This window comes from Marmota flaviventris, chromosome 2 (assembly GCF_047511675.1).
Source record: "Marmota flaviventris isolate mMarFla1 chromosome 2, mMarFla1.hap1, whole genome shotgun sequence".
NCBI classification, from domain to species: domain Eukaryota; kingdom Metazoa; phylum Chordata; class Mammalia; order Rodentia; family Sciuridae; genus Marmota; species Marmota flaviventris.
In genome coordinates, this window is record NC_092499.1 from 177,292,496 (window position 1) to 177,319,511 (window position 27,016).

General features: G+C 38.0%; 1 protein-coding gene across 1 annotated transcript in view; it reads left to right on the forward strand.

Moving 5' to 3' along the window:
• The window catches only part of Csnk2a1 (casein kinase 2 alpha 1), a 52,648-nt gene extending 26,610 nt beyond the window's left edge, over window positions 1-26,038 (forward strand). Inside the window, exons 2-13 of the mRNA XM_027945097.2 lie at window positions 4,810-5,019; window positions 7,368-7,479; window positions 11,608-11,709; window positions 12,224-12,274; window positions 13,444-13,503; window positions 15,485-15,568; window positions 19,500-19,610; window positions 20,458-20,559; window positions 21,668-21,768; window positions 22,470-22,618; window positions 23,410-23,496; window positions 24,650-26,038. Coding sequence (XP_027800898.1) covers window positions 4,919-5,019; window positions 7,368-7,479; window positions 11,608-11,709; window positions 12,224-12,274; window positions 13,444-13,503; window positions 15,485-15,568; window positions 19,500-19,610; window positions 20,458-20,559; window positions 21,668-21,768; window positions 22,470-22,618; window positions 23,410-23,496; window positions 24,650-24,765 — 1,176 coding nt within the window. The 5' untranslated portion in view covers window positions 4,810-4,918 and the 3' untranslated portion in view covers window positions 24,766-26,038. The remainder of the gene's footprint in view (window positions 1-4,809; window positions 5,020-7,367; window positions 7,480-11,607; window positions 11,710-12,223; window positions 12,275-13,443; window positions 13,504-15,484; window positions 15,569-19,499; window positions 19,611-20,457; window positions 20,560-21,667; window positions 21,769-22,469; window positions 22,619-23,409; window positions 23,497-24,649) is intronic.
• The last annotated feature ends 978 nt before the right edge of the window (window positions 26,039-27,016 follow it).

Consider the following 27,016-nt stretch of genomic DNA (forward strand, 5'->3'; position numbering starts at 1 on the left):
ATTATTTTGGCTGTTTTACTAAGCACACACACATATCTTACCTGTTTTCCTGATGTCTTCTGCCTGCTGTCAATGTAGGCATAGTAGTTATCCTATAATTCAGATGATATGTCTTTGGGACATATAAGAAAATATAAGATAAGCAGATACAATAAGAAAAGTATCTGCTTTCGGTATTTTGTTTGTTTGGTGTGTGCCTGTTTCAATTTGCACTATTATTGGTAAAAATAAAGAAATATTTGAAAATTTTTATAGACTTTTAAGTATGACATATACCTGTAATCCCAGCAACTCAGACTAAGACAAAAGGATAGAAAGTTCAAGACTAGCATCAGCAACTTGGTGCGATCCTGTCTAAAAAATTAAAAATACGAAGAGCTGGGGATATAGCTCAGTGGTAGAGTGCTCACCTTGCTTGTTCAAGGCCCTGAATCCAGTCCCCAGTACTGCCTGAAGGAATATTGGATGAGAAGGGGATGTAGCACAGTGGTAGAGTGCCCTTGTGCTCAATCCCCAGTACTGGGTGGGAGAAGTTTTGGTACTTTGAATGACTTTGTTGTTGTTTTCTGGCCATTGAGAACATACATTTATGTAACACCAGAGGTTGGGGGTTTTTGTTTTATCTATCTATCTGTCTATCTATTTGGTTTTGGTTTTAGTTTTTGGTACCGCGAATTGAACTCAGGGGCACTCAACCACTGAGCCACGTCCCCAACCCTATTTTGTATTTTATTTTGAGTTGCCTAGCACCTTGCTTTTCCTGGGATTCTAGGGGTGTGCCATCATGCCTGGCACCAGAAGGTTTCTGTTGGATAGAAACAAATTACACGAGTTTCTTGGATAGGAGAATTCATAAGTAAATACATGATTTTAATTTCATGTATTTGGGGTGGGGAGCCCTGGTATCATTGATTGTGTTTTTCACACATATGGAGCATAGCATTGCCCACCTTCTGGTCTCATGCTATTCCTCTGAAAGCTTTAAGCCTCTGAAACCATCAGAATAAGAGGCATCTTTTCTGGCTTATCTTCCTTTGGTAGCTAAACTCTAGCTTAAAACCTCACAGATCTCACAGCTTTCTTTTTTGGTGGGTGGGGAAGTATTAGGAATTGAACCCAGGGGCGCTTAACACTCAGCCACATCCCTAGCCCATTTTTGGTATTTTATTAGAGACAGGGTCTCACCTAGCTGCTTAGGACCTTGCTAAATTGCTAAGCACTGAGTTTGACCCAGCTCAAGATCCTCCTACCCTCCTGAGTGGCTGCAATTACAGGCATGGGCCACTGCGCCAGGCTCACAGCTTTCAAATAAGCATAATCACATTAATTCCGGTCCTTCCCTACAAACCTATATGGTAAATACAATTAACTCTTTGAAAGTCTGAAAACAGGCCAACCGGGTATGAAATACAGCCCCTTGTTTTTTTTATCAGGTCCCTTAATCTTTCTTTACCTCAGTTTCCTCTATAAAAATGAGGATAATGGCAACTTCCTAACTACTTCCTTATGGTAAGGATTAAATGAAATAAATCCTTATAAAGCAATATATGGCACATAGTAAATGCTTATAGTTATATTGTTATCTAACTAGTTTATGATTACTTGGCAAGAGAGATCACAGTCACAAGACAGACAGAAATTTGATTTTTGATCCTTGCTACTGCTATCAAGTGGCTGTGTGTTTATGGATAAATTTCCCTTTATGGCCATGAGGTTTTTTTATACTGTTTCAAACTTTCATTGGAAATAACTTCAAATTTACATAGGAGAAAAAAGTTAAAAGTAGAATACCTGTGATACCAAAAACAGACAACAAAATGCATAAATGCTTTGAATAGACATTTCTTCAGAGAAGATATACAAATGGCTAATATGCACATGAAAAGATCTTCAACATCCCTAATCATTAGGAAAATACAAATCACAATCAATAATATACCACTTCATACCAATTAGGAGAAATTGGAAACTTTGTGTACTGTGTGGGAACCTTTGTGTACTTTGGTGAGACTGTAAAATGATATAACTGTTTGTGGAAAGCAAAATGGTAATTCCTCAAAAAATTAAGCATTAAACTACCATTTGAGTGAGCATTCCTACTTCTGGGTATGTACCCAAAAGAATTGAAAGCTGAGTCTCAAACAGATATTTGTACATCCATGTTCATCACAACATTATTTACAGTAGTAGAATGTGAAATCAACCCAAATGCCTGTCAGCAAATGAATGGATAAGCAAAATGCAGTAAATACAGCTGGGTGTGGTGGCACATTACCTGAAATCACAGCTGCTCAGAGACTGAAATAGGTAAAGGAAAGCACCTCCGGGCTCAATCCCTAGTACTACCCCCCAAAATAGTGGTGTATAAATTCCAGTTATCGTTCAGTCTTAAAAAGAAATGAAATTCTTAAACATGCTACAGTGTGGATGGGCCTTCAAGACATTGTACTAAATTAAATAAACCAGGTATCGTCTTGTTCTGCATGTACAGGGTACTTGAAGTAGTCATCTCATAGAGCAGAAGACAGAATTGTAGATGCAAGAATCCAGAGGTGAGGTGCTAGTGTTTAATGGGTGCAGTTTCAGTTCAGAATGGGGAAAATTTCTAAAAACAGATGGTGTAGTGATAGTTGCACAAGGATGTGAATGTGTTCAATGCTACTAAACTGTATACTTTAGCATGGTTTAAATTTTATATTTTACATATTTTAACACAATTTTTTAAAATGTTTGCACAAAAACATATAATAGTACAAAGGATGTATGTATCCCCTTAAGCCAGATTTATTATTGTAATATTTTACCCTGTGATTGTGCTTTCATGTGTACTTTATATATACACACATGTGGGCACATTTATTTCTGAACCATTTAAGGGTATATTATATACATCATGAGCTTTTACCTTAAGGACTTCAGGAAAAGTTTTTCTTCTTTGCACTGGGGATTGAACCCAGGGGCACTCAACCACTGAGCCACATCCTCAGCCCTATTTTGTATTTAGAGACAGGGTCTCATCAAGCTGCTTAGTGCCTCGTTTTTGCTGAGTTTAGCTTTGAACTTGCAATCTTCTGCCTTAGCCTCCTGACCTGAGCTGTTGGGATTATAGCACTGTGCCTGGCGTCAGGAAAATTTTGTAAGAATAGATGATATTCTCTTAACTATCATAAATAAGTCTGTGCCAGCTTCATAATTTTTATTAGCACACTAATCTCTCATCCATGCTCCATTGTTATTGTTGTTTTCATATCATCCCAACCCTGCAGTACAGTGTACAGTCTAGAATAATGTATTACATTTACTCATATGTCGTTAGCCTTCCTTTGTCTTTTCTTTTTTTGGTACCAGTTGAACCCAGGGGTGCTTAACCATTGAGCCACATCCCCAGCCCTTTTTTGTACTTTATTTAGAGACAGGGTCTCACCAAGTTGCTTAGGGCCTTGCTAAATTGCTGAGGCTGACTTTTAACTTGGAATCCTCCTGCCTCAGCCTCCTGATCCACTGGGATTACAGGAGTGTGCCACATCATCCAGCCCTTTTTCTTTTATGATAATAATATTACTTAGAATCTCCCTTTCTTTTAAAGATGCTTTCTCATTTTCTGTTTGTCCAGTGTTTCCTAATAATTTGAGACTGATCAGTCTCAACCAGAAAACTACATAGAAGATGTGTTAATTATCATATATAAAGACTCAGTACAATTTTAATTAAAATGCATAGTAAAGGGAATCAATGAATGCTGTAGGATTTTCAGAGAATGAAGACAAAAGGTTGGAATAGTCAGGGGATGCATTTGACTTGATAGACTGATTTGTTAGAATCATTTTGCAGTAGCTTAGCTGAAATACCTAATACTGTGTTTATTAAGTTTCTATATTAAACAAAGCAAGAGGAAATTACTGATTTCTGTTTTTAGATTTAATGAAATCAAACGTCTTTCCAATGTTCAAATGTCTGCTAATTATTATATAAGATTCTTTTTTTTTTAATATTTATTTTTTTAGTTTTTGGCGGACACAACATCTTTGTGTGTATGTGGTGCTCAGGATCGAACCCGGGCCGCACGCATGCCAGACAAGCGCGCTACCACTTGAGCCACATCCCCAGCCCCAATATATAAGATTCTTTGAATGATTTGGATCAGTATAAGATAACATTTAAGATATATGACATTATTTTCTTTCTGTTTTTCATCAGATATTAAAGTCAAACTGACAATTTGTATTCTCAACTTTGCCACCATTCTAGAACCTTTTGGCACTCCTTCTTAAGTTGTAGAAAGCTGCTGAAAGGAAAGTACTGTTCCTGCCAGTACTTTGTGTAATGTGTGAACAGTGGTAAATGCTGATTTATCTATTCTCAATGCCATTTTTGCCTTTTCTAGACTATTTTACAAAGAACATTCATTTCATACAGAAGTTATAGACTGCTTTGCAAAATATGATTCGGACCAACATCAAGTTTTAGTATCTATCTTAGGATTTTTTCCCCCCTCCATATTAATAAGAACATTGTGGGGCTATGGTTGTGGCTCAGTGGTAGAGCACTCGCCTAGCATGTGCAAGGCCCTGGGTTCCATCCTCAGCACCACATAAAAATAAAAGATATTGTGTTCAACTAAACTAAAAGAAATTAAAAAAAAAAAAAAAAGAAGAACATTGTGGTTAACATAGTTGGGATTTATTCATGGATTAATAGTTAGGAGAGCCTAAGGTATAATTAAGGCCGTTATTATTTGTAAAACTTTTTTCTTCCTCTGTACTTAAAAATAATAATAATTTATTGGACTTTTGCATTTTGTTTCTGCAGTTTGAAGAAAACAGGTCTGAAACAAGGTCTTACCCCCAGCCATCTCTGCACACAGTGACTGCCAGATCTTCAAGCCTCAAGTTCAGCTTTGTCCGCCAACCTGTCTGACATGTCGGGACCCGTGCCAAGCAGGGCCAGAGTTTACACAGATGTCAATACACACAGACCCCGAGAGTACTGGGATTATGAGTCACATGTGGTGGAATGGGGGTAATTATTCCTATTTACTTCACTGTCCTCACTCAGAATACTGAGTCTTGTGGATTCATTGAGTCAGTAAATCTTCCCAACTCTGCTTCTCCAGACCTCAAGGTTGAAGTTCAGCTTGTGATCTCTTTTTGTTTTTTTTTTTTTTGAGCTGCAAATTTGGTTCTGTAGTAAAGAAGCAGAGGATTGTTTTGGTAAGGTAACAATTTTGAAGGACTGACTTTAAAAATCATTTTCTATGTTTCCTTTTCTCTCATTTATATATTTTGTACATGAAGGTGGTAGCTATGAGCTTGTGTCTCAAGCTAAGGTTATTGCAAACAGGTGAGAATTAGTGCCTGAGAGACTTTGAAAACACAAAACTCTTACATAAAGTATTTTTGAGGTCAGCGAATGTTGTCCCATGCTGATACTAACGGATGGAACAGTTCTCCAGAAAGGTGTCCTATTTTTGATGAGAAGCAAAATTAAATCCTTAAACATTTGCCCTTATCATGAGACTAGGCATTTTTAACATGGAATTCAGCCCAGATTCCATCTTGAACAGTTGTAGTCTGCCTGAACAGCTGTGTTTGCCCTTCTGATTCTCTGTGCAGACTCATTTAAATGTTTGCATTTCCTGTCCCAGTGTGGCATTACATTTAATTGATCTGATCATAGTTTTGTGATAAAACTGTTTTGACATTCAAGTGCAAAAGAAAGCACGAAAGCTCATAAAGATACAGCTCTGATTACATAGCCTATATAAGTGGTTCACAACTGTCTCTCTGAATTTTCTGAGGTTGTATTCTTTATAGTGGTTATGCAATGATTCTTAGCAGTAAATACTTTTGTCTCTGCATAAAGAGGCACACTGTGTGCTTTAAAGATATCATCAAGAACCAGAGGCACAATACCAGTAAATGTGTGCCAGACTTCAGACTCTAGGTAATATGAACCACTATTTGCAGATCGAGTGCTTTACATTTAGTTCTGCTTGAAGTGGCACTAAACAGTCCTTTGTCATTTTTTGGCATGGTGCCATTGCTTGCTTGGGTTTGTTTTATATGCCCTCACATAGGAGGAGAACTTTAATGAGAACTAAGAAAGGTTCCTTCCCCTAGACCTCCAGGATTGTTACATTGTCTGTTGCTCTTAGTACCTTTGCCTTCTCTTTTCACTCACTTGTTTGAGCTTTCTGAGGGAAATGAATGACTGCCATGGAAAATAATACATTCTGAGAGTAAATGAAATTTTGACCTGTTGGTGAAGCCATGTTTTTCATTCTTTACAGCATAGCCTCTAAGTTGGAAGCAAGAGCAGGAAAAGTGACATTTCCCCTTTTTTTTTTTTTTTTAACCTCTGTTTTTGACAATTGACATTGCTTCTTAATGATGGAGTATGAGTCAAAGTAGAGAATGGGACCCCTAACCATGGTTTATGGTCTGCAGTGTGGTTTGTGAACTTTGTAACATGGATTATTCTCCGTGTTTGCCTTGGAGAGCAAGTGGGAAATCAAGCTTATGTATTTAAAGCCACTTAACCTGCAAAGAGGCCCATCTCTAAGAGAAATACTTGTTGAAAACATACATAACAAATTCTAATAAGAACTAAACATTTGTGGAATGTCAGGGTATATAAGCAGTTGGGATTTGAAGAAATCATTGAAAGGCTTCATTTTTCAATTTCTGGGATTTTGGTGCCCCCATCCCCACTACTGGGCTCTATACCACTGAGCTATATCCCCAGCCTTTTTTTGACACAGGGGTTCTCACTAAATTGCTAAGGCTGGCCTTCGCCTTGTGATCCTCCTTCTTCAGCCTCTTGAGGCACTGGAATTACAAGAATGTACCCTGGTGCCAGGCTTTTGCACTCTGTTTTTAAAAATTAGGCCAATTAAAAATATGTGGAGCCTGTTGTCGTTGTGCATGCCTGTAATCTCTGGCAACTTAACAAGACCCTGCTTCAGAATAAAAAGCAGTTGGTGCAGTGGTATTGCCTGTTATCCTAGTGGCTCAGAGGGTTGAGGCAGATCACAAGTTCAAAGCCAGACTCAGCAACTTATTGAGATCCTAAGCAACTTAGTGACACCCTGTCTCTAAATAAAATATTTTAAAAAGGACTGGGGATGTGTGGCTCAGTGGTTAAGTGCCCTGGGTTCAATCCCAGTAGCCTAAATAAGTAAATAGCACTGAAGATGAAGCTCAGTGTAGAGTGCTCACGAGTTCAATCATCAGTATGAAACCAAAATGCAGTACAACATTTGAAAAACCTTTTCTAACTCCGACTGTAATAGAATTTTATAAGTTGGCTTGCTGCTTGATAATTTGAACTTTTTAAATCATTGTGACTTTGACTTTTTTTGTCTACAGAAATCAAGATGACTATCAGCTGGTTAGAAAGTTAGGCCGGGGTAAATACAGTGAAGTATTCGAAGCCATCAACATCACAAATAATGAAAAAGTTGTTGTTAAAATTCTCAAGGTGAGTATAAGAGAGAGGATTTTAGAGGTATTTAGAATGTAGGTTTTTAAAAATAATAGTGATGCCTTTTTATAACCTCATTTGAGAGGTTTTTGGAGTGCTTTCACTCCTTTATTTTATTATATTCTCTGAAGTTGATAGAACAGGTAATCCTTGTTTGACAGATAATGACCTGAAGCAAAGAAGTGACTTGATTCAAGTCGTATAGTTATGCTGTGGCAGAGAATGAAAGTAAACACATTGTCTCCTAGGTTTTGCCTAATATTCATTTCCTAAATTTTTAATTACTGTCTATGGTTTTGTTTTCAATAAATAAATCATTACCTCTACTTTAAAAGGATGAGAGGGCACAAAGGCAGACCTTAAAGAGACAAGCAGAGACATCAGTGCATCTTGTCTGGTGTAATTTCCTGTGTTGAGGTGATGTGATAGGGACTGATGCAAATCGGGAAGCACATATCCCTTCAGAAGGAGGTCGCTGCTTCTCAGTCTTTGTTTTCTTTTTGCAGTACAACTCCATTGTTGCTTAATTTCTGTTTTACAAAAAGAAGCCAGAAACTGTTGTTAATGTATGAATACCTGATTATTTAAATGACTCAAGATTAAAAAAAAACAAAACCTGCACAGTCCATATTTGGCCAATGGGCTACTAATATGCAACTTTTAATTTAGTTATTACTATAGTGTGCACTATTGTTGGGAATTTATTCCATAGTTCTTACTACAGGTAACCAACTCGGTTACAAGCCAAGCTGTTTCTAATTTACAGCAGATACATTTTTACATTGTCTTAATGGTGTTTTGTTGTTGTTTCTTTCTTTATGGTAATCCTAAGCCAAAAGAAATACCTAATGGTTCTGTATGTTAATAGGAACTTTGTTCAAATAAATAACTGATAGTTATTTCTTTAAATTTTTATGTGTTCTTTTTAGTTAATAAATGACAGTAGTCTATTTTGAACTATTTATACAAGCATGGAGTACATCTTATTCTAATTAGGATAATAAAGTGATTATATTTAACAAGTTGGTGGCCATCAAGAGATTGATACACATTCATTTAAAGAAATAATTATTCTTATGTAACCATAATTGATTGCTATTGAGATGTGTATACTTCACTGCTTCTCAAATATTGGGATCTGTGTGGACACCACCATGCTCATTTCCTGGTCTACACTGACTTTTTGCATAGTACTTGCTTTTATCACAGCAACAACCTGAAAACCCAGCTTCATAAAAATAGGTCCTCAAAAAGACATACAATGCAAACAAATGTTGAAACTACGAACTACCTCAGGCTGGTAATGTACTTTCTGTCTTGCTAATATCAAGTGTGATTGATGAATTTCCCTCAAAATTTAAAGTATTCTACTGTGACCCTGGGAATTTGCTAGGGTTCTTCATTACCATTTCAGAACCATTATTTAAATATTTATATCTGACATCACATGAAGAAAGAGAAGTAGGCTGGAAATCAGAACACTTGCACTTTAATCCAAACTCTAATAGCAGTCAACCATGGTAGTTCATTGTGAAAGTGAGAGAATTTTGTTTTACCTACCTTTCTTAGGCTTTTTATAGGGATCTGATATGAAAATGTGTATGGTGACTTACTTGGTGCCTGAAATTCTGTTATTGTAAGATGGTGTTCATACTGGAAACTATATGATAGAATGAGAAAATGTTATTTATGTCATTTTTTTTATTTGCTAAGAGTTGCTTTGTGGCCTAAAATATGGTCTATTTTGCAGAAGGTACCATGAGCTGCTCAGAAGAAAGTGTTTTCAGCAATCTTTGGATGAAATATATATAAAATATGTCTTATTTTTAAATTTCTTTTTGTAGTTGTAGGTAGATAGCATACCTTTATTTTATTTATTTTTATGCAGTGCTAAGGATTGAACCCCAGTGCCTTACACATGCTAGACAAGTACTCTGCCACTGAGCTACAGCTGCAGGCCCTATATATGTATTTTTTAAAATATTTTTTTTAGTTGTAAATTTACACAATACCCTTATTTATTTTTATGTGGTGCTAAGGATCGAACTGAGTGCCTCACAGTGCAAGGTAGGCACTCTACCACTGAGCTACCACTGAGCCCCAGCCCCCCCTTTATATGTCTTTTAAGGAGATGATAATACTTATTATATATATTTGAGAGAGAGAGAAAGTATACTATACCGTATATAGTTAGGAAAACTGGGCTGAAAATAAATTTCTAAATCACTGTTCAGTCATGACCACCAATGGCTCTCACCTTCCTAGAAAAGATAATTTCTGAATTTCCTCACAGTCTTAAAAGGTAGATGTATAAATGTCCTTCACAAACTATATTTAAAATTTTTAGGACTGGATGTAGTTCAAATGTAGAGTGCTTATCTAACATGCATAAGGCCATATTTTGATCTCCTCAACTCAGAATTTTTTTTTTTTTTTTCTTAAGAAAAATTTTAGTCTATCTCTGCCTGTTTTATCCAGTAAAAGTTACAGTGATCACATTGAACTGGGGTGTAAGTCACCTACCTGGTCCATATTAAACCAACTTTGGAAGTTAAGATTAAATAAAAGATTTGTAGACCAATAGTTGTTGGTTGTTTTGTTGTTGTTGTTGTTGTCGTCTTGCCATAAATCAGCTATTGGGAAATAGTAATGTAGTAGAAAACAGGCGGTAGATTGATGGGTTTGTCTCTGGAGGGGAGAAAATCTCCTAGATAGGCCCACAGATCAAAAAGATCTGATCTGGTGAAGCAAAATGGGAATACTGATCACCTTGCTTCCCAGCCAGCCAGCTAATGTACTGAGTTCTCATAGGAGCAAGGTAAAGCTTTGAGTTGAATTGAATGTGGACTATATAAAAGTGACTATAAAAAATACTTACTTCTATTAAGTGTCATCTTTGCAATGGGACATACATATCACAACAACTCTGAGGGAACTATAGTCCTTTTCCACCAGTAATAAAAATAAAGTTGAGAAACCTTTAGATGTTTTTCCCAAAGCCATATAGCTACGAAGCTAGGCTTTTAGGACTGTTTCTAAAACCTGCTTGCTTCCTGCTGTACCAGAACTAGAACTTAGGTTAAAAGAGTTTTATAGTACTGTAGTTCCTGGACCTAGATCATCAACCTGGGAACTATCTAAAAATACATTCCCAGTTTCATCCTCAACATTCTGATTTAGGCCATGTGTGGTGGCGTATGCCTGTAATCCTAGCAATTTAGGAAACTGAGACAGGAGGATCCCCGGGTCTAGGCCCGCCTCAGTAATTTAGCAGCACCCTAAGCAACTAGACCTGTCTCAGAATTTAAAAAGCAAGGGGCAATAAGATTTTGAATATAAGTTGAATAAAACATACTTTTAAATTAATGTCTATTTTTACTTATTTGATGTGACTATTGAACCTTTAAGATTACACATGTGGCTTGCATCATATTTTTCTTGAGCCAGCATTGTTTTACACTCTTCAGATAAGGCTAAACATGTATTTTCTGTGTTATGCCCAACCATGTTCTGAGGTCTTTTCAGATAACCTCATTTGATTCTTGCTGGGTCCTCTTTTACATGTAATGAAAGTCTTAAAGAAGTTAAGAAATTTGCCCAAGGGTACACAGCCAGCAGGAATGGAGATGGGGCTGGCACCGATAGCAGTCATGACTATGAAGCCCACACCTGACTCACAGGTTATGCTGCACAGAAACAGTTTGGCCGTCCTTGCTGTTGCTCCTGTTTTCTTCACATAGGGTCACACACTTAGAGGAAGGAATGAAGAGAATCACTGTTTCATCCTAGAGGACAAGAAGTGTTTTTACAGTATACCTTAGGATTACCAGCCATTTAAACTGCTAGTTTGTAAGGTTTTAAAACAATGTATTAAGACTGTCAATTGAAATTAAATGCTAATTCTGTGGAACTATAGCCTTTGGAGTGGAAATCTTTTCCCCTTTAATTCAACTTTTGTAAGTACCTGCAGAGTGCCTGGCACAGTGGTAGGAGAAGGGGATACAGAGACGAGTCTGACACATTTCCTTCCTTCAAGGAGCTCATAAGTAAGCCATTTATGTATTATCCTACCTGTTAAAATACTCTGAAATAATTGTTTTTGCTGATATACGTTTACCCTTTCAGCCAGTAAAAAAGAAGAAAATTAAGCGAGAAATAAAGATTTTGGAGAATTTGAGAGGCGGTCCCAACATCATCACACTGGCAGACATTGTAAAAGACCCTGTGGTGAGTATAGTAGGTGTTAGCAAGGCCCCCCGGGGCCTAGGTGGTCTTGGAATTGGAGCACAACTTGCCTCTTTCTATTCTCCCTTTCACCATTCAGTCTGGCATTATAAGTGCTTAATCAGATATACCATTTAACTAGCTTAGGTCTTTCTTTCAAAGAGACCTCCACCCACAGACTATTTCTTATTCTTCTAGGCTAAGAGACTGATAGCACTGGAAACTGAAATGTGTTAATCCATTTTGCAAACTCAGGTCCGATGCCGATGGGCGATGGGCGCAATGTCGGGCTGCCTAGAGCCTGGTGAGACTTCAGCTCCATGTCTTCTGTTTGAAATCCATCCCAAAAAATGACCTAAGTGTGGTGACGATCAGAGTGGGGGGGCTTGTAGCAATAAAGGGTTCCTTACTTCTGAGGCAAGGACTGCCAAATTCACCACACAGCATCCACAAACTTTGTGCCCACAAAAGCTGCCAAGGCTATTACTAATGTGTGTTTTCTTTTTCTCTCCCCTAGTCACGAACCCCTGCCTTGGTTTTTGAACACGTAAACAACACAGACTTCAAGGTATAATATATAGCCAACCATTTTAAGCTGTTGGGTTTTTAGACCACATGGAAAACCTTTCTGGGGGTGATGGTTAAAAGAGCTTGCTTCTTAGTGGTTTTAAATCAGTTTTTCATCCTTATGATGCAAAATGTTTAAGACTTAAGAAAAAAATCCTTATACGATTAATACCCACTTTCCATATTTTGCCCTTTTATAATGACCCCTGTGTTTTGATCATCACTGGGATTCCTCAGAAACTTTGGGATCTCCTTTCCCCCAGGTGGTACTGGTGATTAAGCCCAGAGCCTCACATCCCTAGATAAGTGCCCTATCTATCACTGAGCTACACCCCCAGCCCCTTGAGCCATAAATCTTAAGAGGTGAGGAATAAAGAAGGGTTCTACCTCTACAACAATATCTGAATCCTAGCTCATCCAGAGACTTACTTGTTTCACAGTTCTTAATTCCAGTACAACGGAAAATGTAGGTACTCTATTACAGTACAAGTTGTAAGGTATTTGACCTGTCCTTGTACCAGTCATATGAAGACTGTTAGTTATTAATAAATGTGTGCATTTTATTGAGGAGAAAAAAGAAGAGGAACTATTTTCGAATCAGAACAATAACTTCAATGTAAACTTTGTCAGATAATACCACTAACCATTTAAAGATGTACATGTAAAAATTCTGCAACCTTTTGGAGACTGAAAAAATTATATACAGCTGTTTTTATTTATTTTCAGCTTGAGACTGGAATAGTTCTTTTAAATTGGCTTAACTGGTTTGGCATTGTGCCATCTGTATACCCACTAGTGATTTGTAGTGCTGACTGTGTAAGTCAAAGATGGGTTAGTTCCCTACTAAAGAAGTTCTGTCTTTGCCAAAATGCCTTTTATAAAGGAGGTCTGAAGGTAAAGGAAAAACAAATTAAATTGTTAACATGTATTAGTATAGTAGATTTAGCTTCAGCAATATATTTAAGTAAGTAATTCTTCACTTTTACATGTAGAGATGAAGACTCAAATTCTAAGTGAATGTTATGTTGGAGATATAGAAAGCAATGAACAGACAGATCTAAGTGTGGCAAAGGAACCAGGTCTTAATTTGAATTACAATGAGTGAGAATGAGAAATTGCTTTCTTCTTAGCATTATTTTGTGGCTCAAATATTGCATTTGTCTTTGACAGCAATTGTACCAGACGTTAACAGACTATGATATTCGATTTTACATGTATGAGATTCTGAAGGTAAGGATCTTTGGATGTCAAATATCTTTTTAATTTTAATTGGTCTTACCTTTGTAAAATAGTCCCACTGATGGTAGAAAAGCCAGTGAATAAACTTTGTGAAGTGTTTTGGAAAACATGTAAGTGGGTTTGTTCGTTTGTATTTTTTCAGTACTGGGGATTAAATTTGGGGCCTTGTAAGCGCTCTACTGCTGACCTACATCCCTAGCCCTTTTTATTTTGTGACAGGATCTCACCAAGTTGCCCAGGCTGGCCTTGAATTTTACTTTCCTTGCTCAGTCTCTTAAGCAACTGGGATTATAGGTGTGCATCACTGGACCCTGCACATTCAAGTTTTCAACAGCTAATGGTATTAAAATCTTTAGACTTTTGTAAGGGTTGTGGGGATAGGGTCTAGTAGGAATATAACTTAGAATCCTTTGAAAGAGATGTTAAGAGCTGAGAGTGAAACAGTTGATGTGATAGCTTTTGCTTTACTTTTATTTCACTTATGATTCAACAAGTAAAACAGCAAACGTTAACTGAGCCTCAGAGGGTCATTGTCCTCAGGATTATATAAATCTCTGTTTAGGGATTGGTGATTGAGAGTGAACTTTGATTTCTCAAGTGGGATCATCAAATATCTTGCTCTATTATAGAGGAGAGAGTTGCTAAGACTTGGCTAAGGTTTCTTATTAAACAGGGTTAACATCAAGCATTCGGAGATATTTGATCTGTCCATTGGCCCATGGAGTCCTATGGCAAGCAAGGCTTCAGAAAGTTATGAATATGCTTGCCTAGTCCTGAGAATTGTGGGAATCCAAGTTGCCCTTAAGTTAGGACAAGAACTTTGATGAGGATCACAAGTTCAAAGCCAGCCATAACTAAACAAGGCCCTCAGCTCAAAAAGGGCCAGGGATGTAACTCAGTGGTAAAGTGCCCCTGGGTTTAATCCCTAGTACCACCACCACCACCCCCCCTCCAAAAAAAAAAAGAAAAGAACTTGGGTAATGATATCAGTTGACTAAAAGACCAGAATTAATGAACCCCAAAGATTATTCAGTTCATCTTAATTTGGGGTAGGAAACTTTTCAGATGGGATTGGATGACCTAGATCATGGGTTTGCAAAATTCATTAAAAGTCTGAATGGTAAATATTTAGGATTTATGAGCCAATGGGGTCTTTGTCATACCATTTGGCTCTGTTCTTACAAACGTAAAAGCAGTCATGGGGCTGAGGTTATGGCTCAGTGGTAGAGTGCTCACCTAGCATGCATGAGGCCCTGGGTTCGATCCTTAGCACCACATAAATGTAAATTAAAAATATTGTGTCCACCTAAAACTTAAGAATAAATATTTAAATTTAAAAAAGAAAAGAAATAGTCATGCAAATAAATAGATGTGACTTTGTGCCATAACATATTGTTCACAAAAATGGACAACAACCTCCAGATTTGGTCCATAGGCCTTGGTTTTCCAATCTCTGTTATAAACTCTTAGCTGCTAAACACGTATTCTTCAGATATGAGGTTTACATATAGGCTGGTTTTCTTTTATGAGGCCTATGTTTATGGAAATAATCTAGATTTTGGATAAGAGGCAAAATTGGAAGTGGTGCAACTGGTATATACTTTTGGGTCTTTCTGAATAGAAAGGTAGTTGAAACAACTCTGTAAAGAACAGAGCTTGAGGGCTGAGGTTGTGGCTCAGCTGTAGAGTGCTTGCCTAGCGCGTGCAAGGTCCTGGGTTCAATCCTCAGCACCACATAAAAATAAATAAAGGTAATAAAAAAAAAAAAAAGAACAGAACTTGAAGTTCAGAGACCTGAGTTTGCTTGTCTATGGAATCCTGGGAAAAATCTCTGAAAAATAGCTGTAGAAGTGATTGTCCTAATCCTGATTCCTAGGGTTGTCTCCAGAAGATAGGAGGAAAATTTAGTTGGAGAAAAAAAAAATTAAAGAACTGTATTAAGAAACCTGACTTTTATCTGCTCCTCCCACAGGCCCTGGATTATTGTCACAGCATGGGAATTATGCATAGAGATGTGAAGCCCCATAATGTCATGATTGATCATGAGCACAGAAAGGTAAAGAGATAAACAGATTTTATTTATCTGCATGATGGAATCTTCAACACTTTATCCCTAGTATCTGTTATGGTTACAGGTGCTTTTTTTGATAAATATTTGGTAACTGACTAGATTAATTAAATCACCATTTTTAAACCATTGTTTATATGCCTAGGAATACTGTCAAGGAAACAGATGAGTATAGTGGACAAAACATTTGTCTAGACCAGGAAACTTTGTTTCTAGTCTTTCTTATTGAATAATTTGTTTCTGAGAAACCCTTTTCTCATTTGTCTTCTTTTTCTTACCTGTGAAATGAGTGTAATGGGGCTAGAGATGTGGCTCAAGCGGTAACGTGCTCGCCTGGCATTTGCAGGGCCCTGGGTTCGATCCTCAGCACCACATAAAAGATGTTGTGTCCACGGAAAACTGAAAAATAAATATTAAAAAGAAAAATAAATGAGTGTAATGATTGCCTTGTACACCATTAAGTTAAATGTGAGAATTAAAAGTATATAGCTGTGAAGTGGCTGAAATATTTAGAAAATGCTAGTTTGGTTAATAAGCATCCGAGGCCTCACCTCTACTATTGCTTTACATGGGAAGTGTGACGGCCACATTTTTTGAGGTGACCAAAAATTAAGGAGTACTGAATGGCCAAGGGTGTTGCTGTTTCAAAAAAGGGTTAAGAGAAGCTTTAGTTGGGAAGGTGACATCTTAGTAAACACTGGAAGAATCCCTGCCATGCTGTCTCAGGGGAAATATGTTTCAGGTAAAGGAAATAGCAAACAGGCAAGAATGTGCCTGTCTGAACATTAAGAGGAAGAACCTACTTAAACTGTTTTCCCCCAAACAGAGATCACTTCTGTAACCCCCAAAAGCATGGGGATTTGTTCCCACCAGTAAGCCAGTAATTAATTCTACTGCAGACAACATCTCTAATTTGATTCATTTCTGACCTGAAGATAACATTAGATTCCAAGATTGCCCTCTTACCTTTTTTAGCTACTAATCCCAAGCCCCAGGTTTTTTAACATTTTTCTTCTGACTAACTGGCTTTAACTTGGACTTCCCACAACCCCTTTCTCAGAACTAGGGGAAATACATTTACTGGTTTATTATAAAGGATATTACAGAAATAATAGGTGCACAGGGCAAGGCATGTGTGAAGGGGTGCAGCTTCCTTGCCATCTCCAGGCACATCACCCTCTTGGAACCTCCCCATGTTCAGCTGTTGAGAGGTTCTCTGAACCCTGACCTTTTGGACTTTCATGGAGACTTTATTGCATAAGTGTGATTGTAACATGGACAACTGTGTAGCAAAGTGATTGCACAGAAAGAGTATGATCTAATGCTAATAGACTAAGAGGAGAAACTCATCAAATCCTGTCTGTTTAGATTCTTCTTGGCCTTTCTGTACAGTATTCCTCCCCGAAATGGCACAGGACCTCTTCTGAAATAGTGGTCTTAGGGTTAGGGTTATGGTTAGTGTTTAACTGGAGTTCCCACAACTCTTTCTCAGAACTCTTACAATGTGGCCAGCTCAAACAGGTTTTCAGTTCTGTGATTCACCTTAAGAGAAATTCAGTTCTGTGGTCTTCATTGAGGAGAAAAAGGTATAGAAAGAAGGAAGGCAGCAAGAAATCTTGTTTTCTAAGTCCTAAAGTACCACAGCATTAATTGTCTTACCTGTATTGCTCTGAAACTGCTTCAGGAACCAAGGACAAAAGGCCAAATACTTCAGCAAAAGAGATACTCCACATTCTAGTTATTTAAGGAATAGGTATTATGGAAATCATCAGCAAGGAACTATGGATGAAAACAAGCTTGTGTGTGTGTGTGTGTACATACACATATGTATGCACATGTATGTATGATAATGTCACAGCCTCGCATGTTAGAACAGCAATAAGGATGGAAATGGGATAAAATGGAGAAAAGAGGGAAATGAGATCAGAGGTAAGGAGAATCAAGTTATGCACATCTTAAGAGGTAATTGTCAGTCCCTGTCTCTGAAAATGGAGAGCTTTTTCAAGGTCTGAGCAGAATATTGATATATTCTCACTTGCGTTTTAATGTTCATTGTATACGTATTAGAACAGCTAAAATTTTAAAAAGCTGGCAAGGTTGTAAAGAAACTTGATACCTTGCTGTTGGAAATACAAAATTTGGCATCTTGGAAAATATTAAACTGTTGTTTTCCAGTTTGTAGTTTGTCACTTTATTAAGCTAAATATTTGTATACCATATAATCCAACTGTGTCATTTATCTCAAAGAAAAAAACTTGGGTCCACACAAAAACCAATATACATAAATGTAGCTTTATTTGTGATAGCTCAGAATTGAGGGGAAAAAAACATGCTTCCATGGGTGAATGGTTAAAAAATACTGGTATTATATATCTTTACCATATCCTATTATGGTATAATATTAGCCATAAAAGGAAGCAACTCTGATTACATGCAGTAACTTGGATAGGTTTTATACTGAGAGAAAAAACACATCTCAAAAAGTTATATGCTAATTCTAAAAATGAAAGAACCAAGGAGATTGAGAACACAGGTTACTAGAAATTGACGGCACGTGAAACATCTCCGTGGTGATGGAACACTTCTGTATCTTTTGGTGAAAGTGATGTGATTAAAATTGTATAGAACTGCACACATGCACCTCCATGAGTGCATTTAAGACCTATGAATTATTCCAGTATCAATTTCCTGCTTTTGCTATTGTACTTTAGGTGTGTGTGATGTTGCTATTGAGAGAAACCCATTGAAGGGAACACAGATTTGCTACTATTTTTGCAACCTCCTGTGGACCTCTAATTGTTCTAAAATAAACAGGTTTACAAGAAATGTTCTGGTTGCTGTGTAGATGATAGAAGGCAAGAGTAAATGCAGGGATATTACTTAGGAAAGGGGGCAAATGCAGTAAATCAGACAAGATGGTGGTAGAATGGATTGAGGAGGTGATGGTAATGGTCAAAATATGGCACAGCAGCAGGACTTGATGACAGATTAAATAGGAGGTGTGAGGGAAACAGAAGGTGAATCTTAAAATTGGCCTGAATGGCAGGTTGCTTGAGGTCATCTTTTACTGAGAAGGAAACTGAATGGAGTTGATTTTCAGGGAATAATCAGGTTTAGATTTGAGATGTATACAGTGACTTACTCCAGAGCAGTCAGTCATTTTCCCTCAAGGTGTGCTGCTCACACCAGAGTATGGTCATGCTTTGCCTATGGTCAAATAGGGTTATCTCTTGTCTCTACTTGTCCTTTTTCTACTTTCAGGACACATTTTGGTAAAAGTTTTATTTATATATGTGACTTTTCTAAAACTTCATTCACTCAGCAAGTATTTTTTTTTTCCTCCTGTGTACCAGGTATTGTGTTAAATTCTAAAAATTACAAAGGTAACTAAAACAGTTTTTAACTAACTCAAGGAGTTGACAGTCCATATTTAAAATGAAAGGTGGAAAACAGACAATAAAGAGTTAAAGAAATATACCTAAAGTTCAGGGAACTAAAGGCAATGATTTCTTCTACTTGGGTGATTAGAAAAGACTTCATTGAGGAGCTAACTTAAGTATCCCAAAAGAAAATGTTCACTAGTAAGTTGAATAGCATTAATTTAGTCCAATGAGATGGGCTGGGGATAAAGTTTAGGGATAGAGTACTATCCATGTGCCAGGCCCTGAGTTTAATCTCCACCCAGTAACACAAAAAAGAAAGAAATTCGGAGAGACATAAAATTAGAGTGTCTTCATAAACTATTTCATGGGAAAAGCTGAATGTCAAGCTAAATTTAATTATTATAAAAGCTAATAAAGGAGTTTCAATAAAGAGTGACGTAGGTGATATTTTTTAATAGAATACTATAGTGGCCCAATGGAAATAGCTTAGAGGAAGATAAAGTTGCTCATGGTTTATTCTCTCTCTTTCCTTTTAGCTACGGCTAATAGACTGGGGTTTAGCTGAGTTTTACCATCCTGGCCAAGAATATAATGTCAGAGTTGCTTCCCGATACTTCAAAGGTCCCGAGCTACTTGTAGACTATCAGGTGAGAAGAGAAGGGCAAGTACAATTTTGGTCCTATGTTGTTTTGCACATAATTTACAAATTACATCACTTTGAGCCTTTGAATAAGCCATTTATGTACATCCATAGCAGTCCTTTTTATGTGAAATGTAACATGAATCACTTTATTTCCCATAATTTGTGTTGCTTTTGTTCTCATAATGTTGGGAGAATATCAATAGGTCTGTATTTGATCCTTAATTAAGGGAAAGTATACCCGAAATATTTTTTCTAGTCAGAAATTTCAAAATTTTTGAAAATTATAAGCGAGGTTTAACCAATCTTAAGAGTAAACTTAAAAATGTTCCCTTTGCTTCTCTAACTTGCACCCTGTATATAAAGATACACACACATACACAAAGGTAGTGGGGGGATACCTAAATTTACCACATTCTAAAAATCTGAAAATTCTTTGAGGTACTTTTCATGGTCATTCTTCCTAGGTTATTATCAGATGCATTGAAGAGTTTCAGACTCTGGGAGTGGGGATGTAGCCCAGTACTAGAGTGTTTGTCTTACATACACAAGATCCTGAATTCAATCCCCAGTGCTGTTTAAAGTGGGGGTAGAGGATTTCATAGACCAGGGATTTTCTTATGTAAGTTTTTTTTAAAAAGCAATTTAAAGTAGTATGTGCACATTGTTATAATATTGCATGAATGCATAAAACGAAAAGATAATATGCCTCTGGTTTTTCTCAGAGGAATGGTTTCTTTTTTGTTTGTCTGTTTTGTTTGTTTGTTTGTTTTTTTAATAATAGACAATTTTCTGCTTTAAAGTCAAAAGCCTGGGCATTCACATATGATAACAATTACTTTGTTTGAATGCAGATGTACGATTATAGTTTGGATATGTGGAGCTTGGGTTGTATGCTGGCAAGTATGATCTTCCGGAAGGAGCCATTTTTCCATGGACATGATAATTATGATCAGGTGATATACATTGTTCCCATTAAGAAACTTATGTAGTGATGACCAGCCCTGCATCCTCGTTAGAAACCTCAGTGGACTTGTCTAAAATACAAATGCTTAGCCCTCTATCTATTCTATCTCTGAGGATAGAGAAAAGTTTTCAATTTACTGCTTGTTCAGTCAACATGACATTCATCTTCAGGTTGATACTTGGTAGCCACCAACTTAGGTTTTTGAAATCAGACAGTCTTTTTTCTCTTCCATCTTTTTAGTTTGCAGTACTTGTTTTATTGTGAAATATTCATATGAATATTAAGCATGTGTATATTTCAAATAATTATATTAAAATAATCATGCAACTGTTATTCAGATTAAAAAGTGTACATTACCATAGAATCTCCTGCTGTAAACTTTCATTAGAGTTGGAAATATTCTCTCCTATATGTTGGTTTATATGTAATATTTCTGAGATCCATTTCTTTATATGGATTGAGTTGTTACATATCAGTAGAAATAGAGATGGTGTTTTTTAGACTTAACTCCACTTTCCCCTTGGGCCATTTCATTCATGAGGAGCTAGCATGATTCTAGCACCTTGTGGAAGGTACTGTTGCCTTGTTCCCATTGAGCATTCATTTCTAATGAATGATAGAATACAACCTGACAAAGGCAGTAACTGTCAGGTGCCACGCAGGACTCAGTCTTTATCAAGTAGTTCATAGAGCATCTGTAAGAGAATTAAACAGATAAGGAAATTAATTAGAGCTGTAACTGTCAGAGTACCAAGGTACAAAGACAGTGGTGGAGAGTAGTCGTCATGTGCAAGGGCAGCTTCCCAAAAGAAGTGATATCTTCAGTTGGGTTGGCAGGGTGAGGGGCACAGTTCCAGTAGGGGAACATTTCAAGCGGAAAGTTAAAAAGCAGTTTTTTCTAACATTTTCACATTGAGTTGATTTGAGAATTTTATGTCAATTCATTCCTGCTGCACACAAATTTGAATCACAAACTATTAGGAGGTAACATTCATACCTATAGGCATAATGGCGCCTTTCTGTTAATTTGGTTGTGGTTGTTGATTTAATCATGTAATGTACTTGTGGTTTGGGTTTTTGTCTTTCTTTAATACTAGTTGGTGAGGATAGCCAAGGTTCTGGGGACAGAAGATTTATATGACTATATTGACAAATACAACATTGAATTAGATCCACGTTTCAATGATATCTTGGGCAGGTAAGTCCATAAAATCTGTGCATCTCTGACATAATTGCTTAGGTTTGAGTTGACGCTTTGGATTCTTGAAATAGTTCTGTTGTTTTTGCCAGCAATGCTAGAGTGCCCATGTTCTGGTGCTGCAGGATGCTGCATTGAACAGGCCTGTAAAGCATTGGGTTGAATGACTATTTCTCACATTCACTTAGAGGATTTTAAGTATGAGGATTGTAATAAGAGAATTCCTATGAAATTAATGAAACGGGTTTTAGAGTAAGGGTTACAGTTGAGGCACAAATCACAATCTCTCTTGATTTAGGTTTTAACAGAAATTTGTGGACTTTCCTAATGCAAGGGCTTCTGCTCGCCAAATGGCAAAGTTGTCGGGGATGTGTGTGGGAACAGGAAAGAGGTCTAGTTAGCTCAGCCTCCTGCCCTCATTGCTGCAAGGAACATTCACAACATCCTATAAAATAACCTGAATTCATGGATCTTAAAATTGGAGGACTCGGATTTCTCTTTTTTGTAACGCTCCTACTTTCAGCCTCCAATTAGCTTTGTCATCTTCTCACCCCACCCCACCCCCACTGTGGTAGAGTGGTACAAGACTGCTATCTTGAATTTTGCCTTTCTTTTCTGTTGGCTGAGGAAGATGTAGCAATGAAGTATTGGGCTTCTTTATCCCTGTGAGCCATTTCTCATTCCCCCTTTTGTCCTTGTAGACACTCTCGTAAGCGATGGGAACGCTTTGTACATAGTGAAAACCAGCACCTTGTCAGCCCTGAGGCCTTGGATTTTTTGGACAAGCTGCTGCGGTATGACCACCAGTCACGGCTCACTGCAAGAGAGGCCATGGAACATCCCTATTTCTGTGAGTCTTAACTGCACACAGCCTGTGGAGGCTTTCCCATCACTTCCCGGCAGAATGTGAGAAGTGAGGCAGAATGTATGCTGTGAAGAAAGCTCTGCTCCCTTGGTCCCGTTGGAGAGAGCTGCAGTCTAACTCCTGTTAGCTCCCTGCAAGTTACTTGGCCCACATTGAGCCTCGGTATCTTCAAGTGGACATTGATGGCAACCATTGTGCAAATTTAGGGGGAGGTTTCAAATCTATAAATTTACTGTTTAGAGGGTGGTCTGGAATAGTTGAATTAGAAATGAACAGTACTTCATCTGTCCTTTCTCTGGTAATCATTTGTTGGGGAGACCCAGTAAGGCTTATAATATTATAGGTAGACTTTGATTTACATTTATGAGTATAGCTAATTGTGCTGTCCTGGATTAAATGCTGCTACAGTGACACATCAGTGTTGGACTGTTCCCTGAGGAGTGTTGTCTTGATCAAGTTAGACTGTATTTGTTTCCATTAAGCCCCAACTTCATCACTACCAACTTAACATCTTAAGTTAGCGCTATTATGGTAATTACCTTATCTTCCTACCATTTGGTTTCAGAGTTTACCTTTGTCACCGTTGGACAGAAAAGGTATTTCTGCTTTAAGCTACTTGTCTAATTTATGGTGAAGGCAATTGCTACCTTAAGTTCCAGGAATAATATGGAGTAAGATAAAATGCAAAGTTTGAAGGTGGCTGCTATAAGGCCCCCAAAGGCTGGTTAGTTTAGCCTTCAAACAAAACAGAGCATAATCTTTTGTCTCTTTTCTAGACACTGTCGTAAAGGACCAGGCTCGAATGGGTTCATCTAACATGCCAGGGGGCAGTACACCTGTCAGCAGCGCCAATATGATGTCAGGTCAGTTTGTTGGTATATTCCCATTTAAAATGTAGAAGTCCATTACTGTTAGTTTCATGCCTTCTTTGTGGCCTGATTTCTTATTTATCTTCTCTGTGGTCTGTCCTTGATGACAGACCAGCCCATGTGGCTTTTCCCATCAGGTCTCAAGGTGCATTTTATACTTAAATTTACTTTAGTGACACTCTCTTGACTATGAAGTATAATTCATACAAAATTGTTTTCCATTATTATTAAACTGTGGTTTTGTGATTTTTAATAAAATGTACAATTATTCAAAAGTATCAGGCTGGGGATGTGGGTCAAGCGGTAGCGCGCTCGCCTGGCATGCGTGCGGCCCGGGTTCGATCCTCAGCACCACATACAAACAAAGATGTTGTGTTTGCCGAAAACTAAAATAAATAAATAAATAAATAAATTCTCTCTCTCTCTTAAAAAAAAAAAAAAAAGTATCTATAGGCCCATACCCTAAGAATTATGCATTCAGGTAACATCCAAGTGGGTACACTGGTGATTATAAGGCATTTACTCATATACCCTCACATGCATGTGAGGTAAGCATTGTATCACTGAGCTACATCCCCCAGCCATTTCATTTCTTTTTTTTTCTTCCTGGTGCTGGGAATTCAACCCAGGAGCACTTTACCACCAAGCAACATCCTTGGCCCTTTTTTTATCCTGAGAGTCTCAGTAAGTTGCTAAGGCTGGCCTCACATTGCAAACTTCTGATCTTAGTTTTCTAAGTACCTGGGATTATAGATGGGTGCCACTGTGCCTGTCTCGATTCTTTTTTTTTTTTTTTTTTTTAAAGAACTAGCTGCCGTTTATTTTTTATCCTCTTAAAGTATTTTACCTATGTGCACAATAATGTACAGCTGAGATTACTTATTTGTGTTAGCAGTACATTGAAAACAGTTATCAGTAGAGAGCTGGTTAAATCAGTTATGGGGCATCTGTTCAGTGGGATATCATGTGGCTATAGAAAAGAATGAGAGTAAGTGTTTCATGTTCTGTTAGAGATCTGGTTCCAAGATAATGGGTAAAAAATTGACCAGGAGGGAGCCTTCATTAAAGAAAAGAATCCTAAGAAAAACTAGTGACTGCTGTTGCTGTGCTTGGTATCTCTGACTCACTGTTAGCTGATTTCTTTCAGGGATTTCTTCAGTGCCAACCCCATCGCCCCTTGGACCTCTGGCAGGCTCACCAGTGATTGCTGCTGCCAACCCCCTGGGGATGCCTGTTCCAGCTGCCGCTGGTGCTCAGCAGTAATGGCCCCATCTGTCTCCTGATGCCTGAGCAGAGGTGGGGAAGTCCACCTTCTCCTTGATGCAGCTTGCGCCTGGCGGGGAGGGGTGAACACTTCAGAAGCACCGTGTCTGAACCGTTGCTTGTGGATTTATAGTAGTTCAGTCATAAAAAAAAATTATAATAGGCTGATTTTCTTTTTTTTTTCTTTTTTCTTTTACTTTTTTTTCTTTTTTGTTTTTAACTCGAACTTTTCATAACTCAGGGGATTCCCTGAAAAATTACCTGCAGGTGGAATATTTCACGGACAGATTTTTTTTCTCCCCTTCCAAATTCAGTTCCTCATGACTAAAGAACAAAGATAAACCAGCCTCAATCCCAGCTGCTGCATTTGGGCAGAGATTTCTTCCCATTCCCACTGTTGCTTCCCCCATCTTCCTACACTTTGGGGGGTTGTATCTCACGCTCTTCTCCAGAGATTACAAAAACGTAACTTCTCAGGAGGCAGGAAGGAAGAGAGGCAGGTCGGACCCAATCTAAGAGCAGTGTACTGCTGGTCACTTACATGACTTTACTCCAGAAGTGCTTCAGTGGGGTTATCCTGGTGACTCTAGTGGAAGTGTGTCTTACTTATATTGAGATGTTGAAAATCTACACAAAGTGCAGACAGATCCTAAAAACTTCTGTTTAGTATGAATCATGTCTTACTGACCTAACCCTAAATCCAGCTCACTTATAATTTTAGTTTTAGTTTAGTTTAAAATTGTGATACCTTCCCTCCCAGGCTCCTTCCTACCTTGATCTTTTCCCCTTTCACCTCCCAACATGCTGTGCTCAATAGCTGGTAGGAGGGAGAAGGCAAAAATCTTTTCATTTTCTTTGACTTGGCCATGTTGAAGTCACTTGGTTACTGGGCATAGCTTACTGCTTTTCTCAAAAGAACATTTTCTATGTAGGTTTCATGATAGCAGCTCTGAGAACTAATGGGCAGTGAGGCCACGCTGAGTTTCATTTTAAGCTTTCTACCTTCTTTTCCTCCTACCCTCCCTTCCTTTACATGCCATCCAATGAGAAGACCTGTTCCTCGGTCTTATAAATGTATCTAAAAGGCAGGAGCAGAGCCACTATCTCCAGTGAAACAGAAATGGTAGACCTGTAATCGTGGGCCACTATCAACTGTTGTTACAGCCCTGCCACCCCTTGCTGTGTGTATATATATAATACTTTGTCCTTCATATGTGAAAGATCCAGTGTTGGAATTCTTTGGTGTAAATAAACGTTTGGTTTTATTTATCAAGGTTAGATTTAAGTTCCCTGTGTAAAGGTCTCGCTGGGTGGGTGTCTCACATTCACATCTGAGGGGCCTGCAGCCCTGTACCATGGAGGCTTCCCAGAGCCCTGGTTTTTATACACCCCTTGTTTGACCCATGGTACTGGGCAGGGCAGAGAGGCCTTAAAAAAGCACCACAAGCCAAAGCGTCTCTGGGGATTAAGGATCCTTTGCCATAAAACTCATTTTGTGTCAGCAGTGCAGGGATTGGGGATGGAAAAAGTCGCCAGTTTTTGTGTTTGTGTGTGTGTATAAAGTGGACTTTCCACTGTACTCCAACCACCTAAGTTTATCAGGTGCTTCACTAAGGAAGCCTAGTTTTTTAAGCACAATAGCAAAACCATCAGCTCTGTATTTTCTCCTGTTATTTCATTACAGTAGCTGCTTATGGGGACTAGGAAAAAATTCTTCCAACGTATTTTAAGGCCTAAAATCTTAGTTCCCCATTCTCCTACCTTATAGATTCACAAGCCTTTCTCACCTGGGCATCATAAATAAGCAGTTGTTTAGGGAGTTGACTTTAATGAACTTATCTAACTTTGTAATCCATCTTGGTTTTAGTAACTTTATCAAGGTGGTGGCTTTGGGGAATATAATGGTAAACTCTAGAGGAAGCCGACGCCTCCTTTTATAATGCTTCTCAACTGTAGGGAGAACTGAAGGGAAAACATTCTGACTGTGACAGGGTGATTTTCTTCCTTGTAGCTACTTACAGTGATTATTTATTGTACTTAACCCTTTGATGCCCTAGAATGCTGTGAGGGTTACCATGTTGAACTTGTGCAGAAGCTAAAAAGCACCAGATGTGCCAGAGATGCAATTTGTGATTACGTTTGCACTGGATTGTGCTTGAACAGGACGCTTATGATTAATGAATTTTTTTCTTTTGAGGTGGGGGAGGAGGGTTGGAAATCAAGGCTTCACACCCCAGTCTTGTAGCTCAGA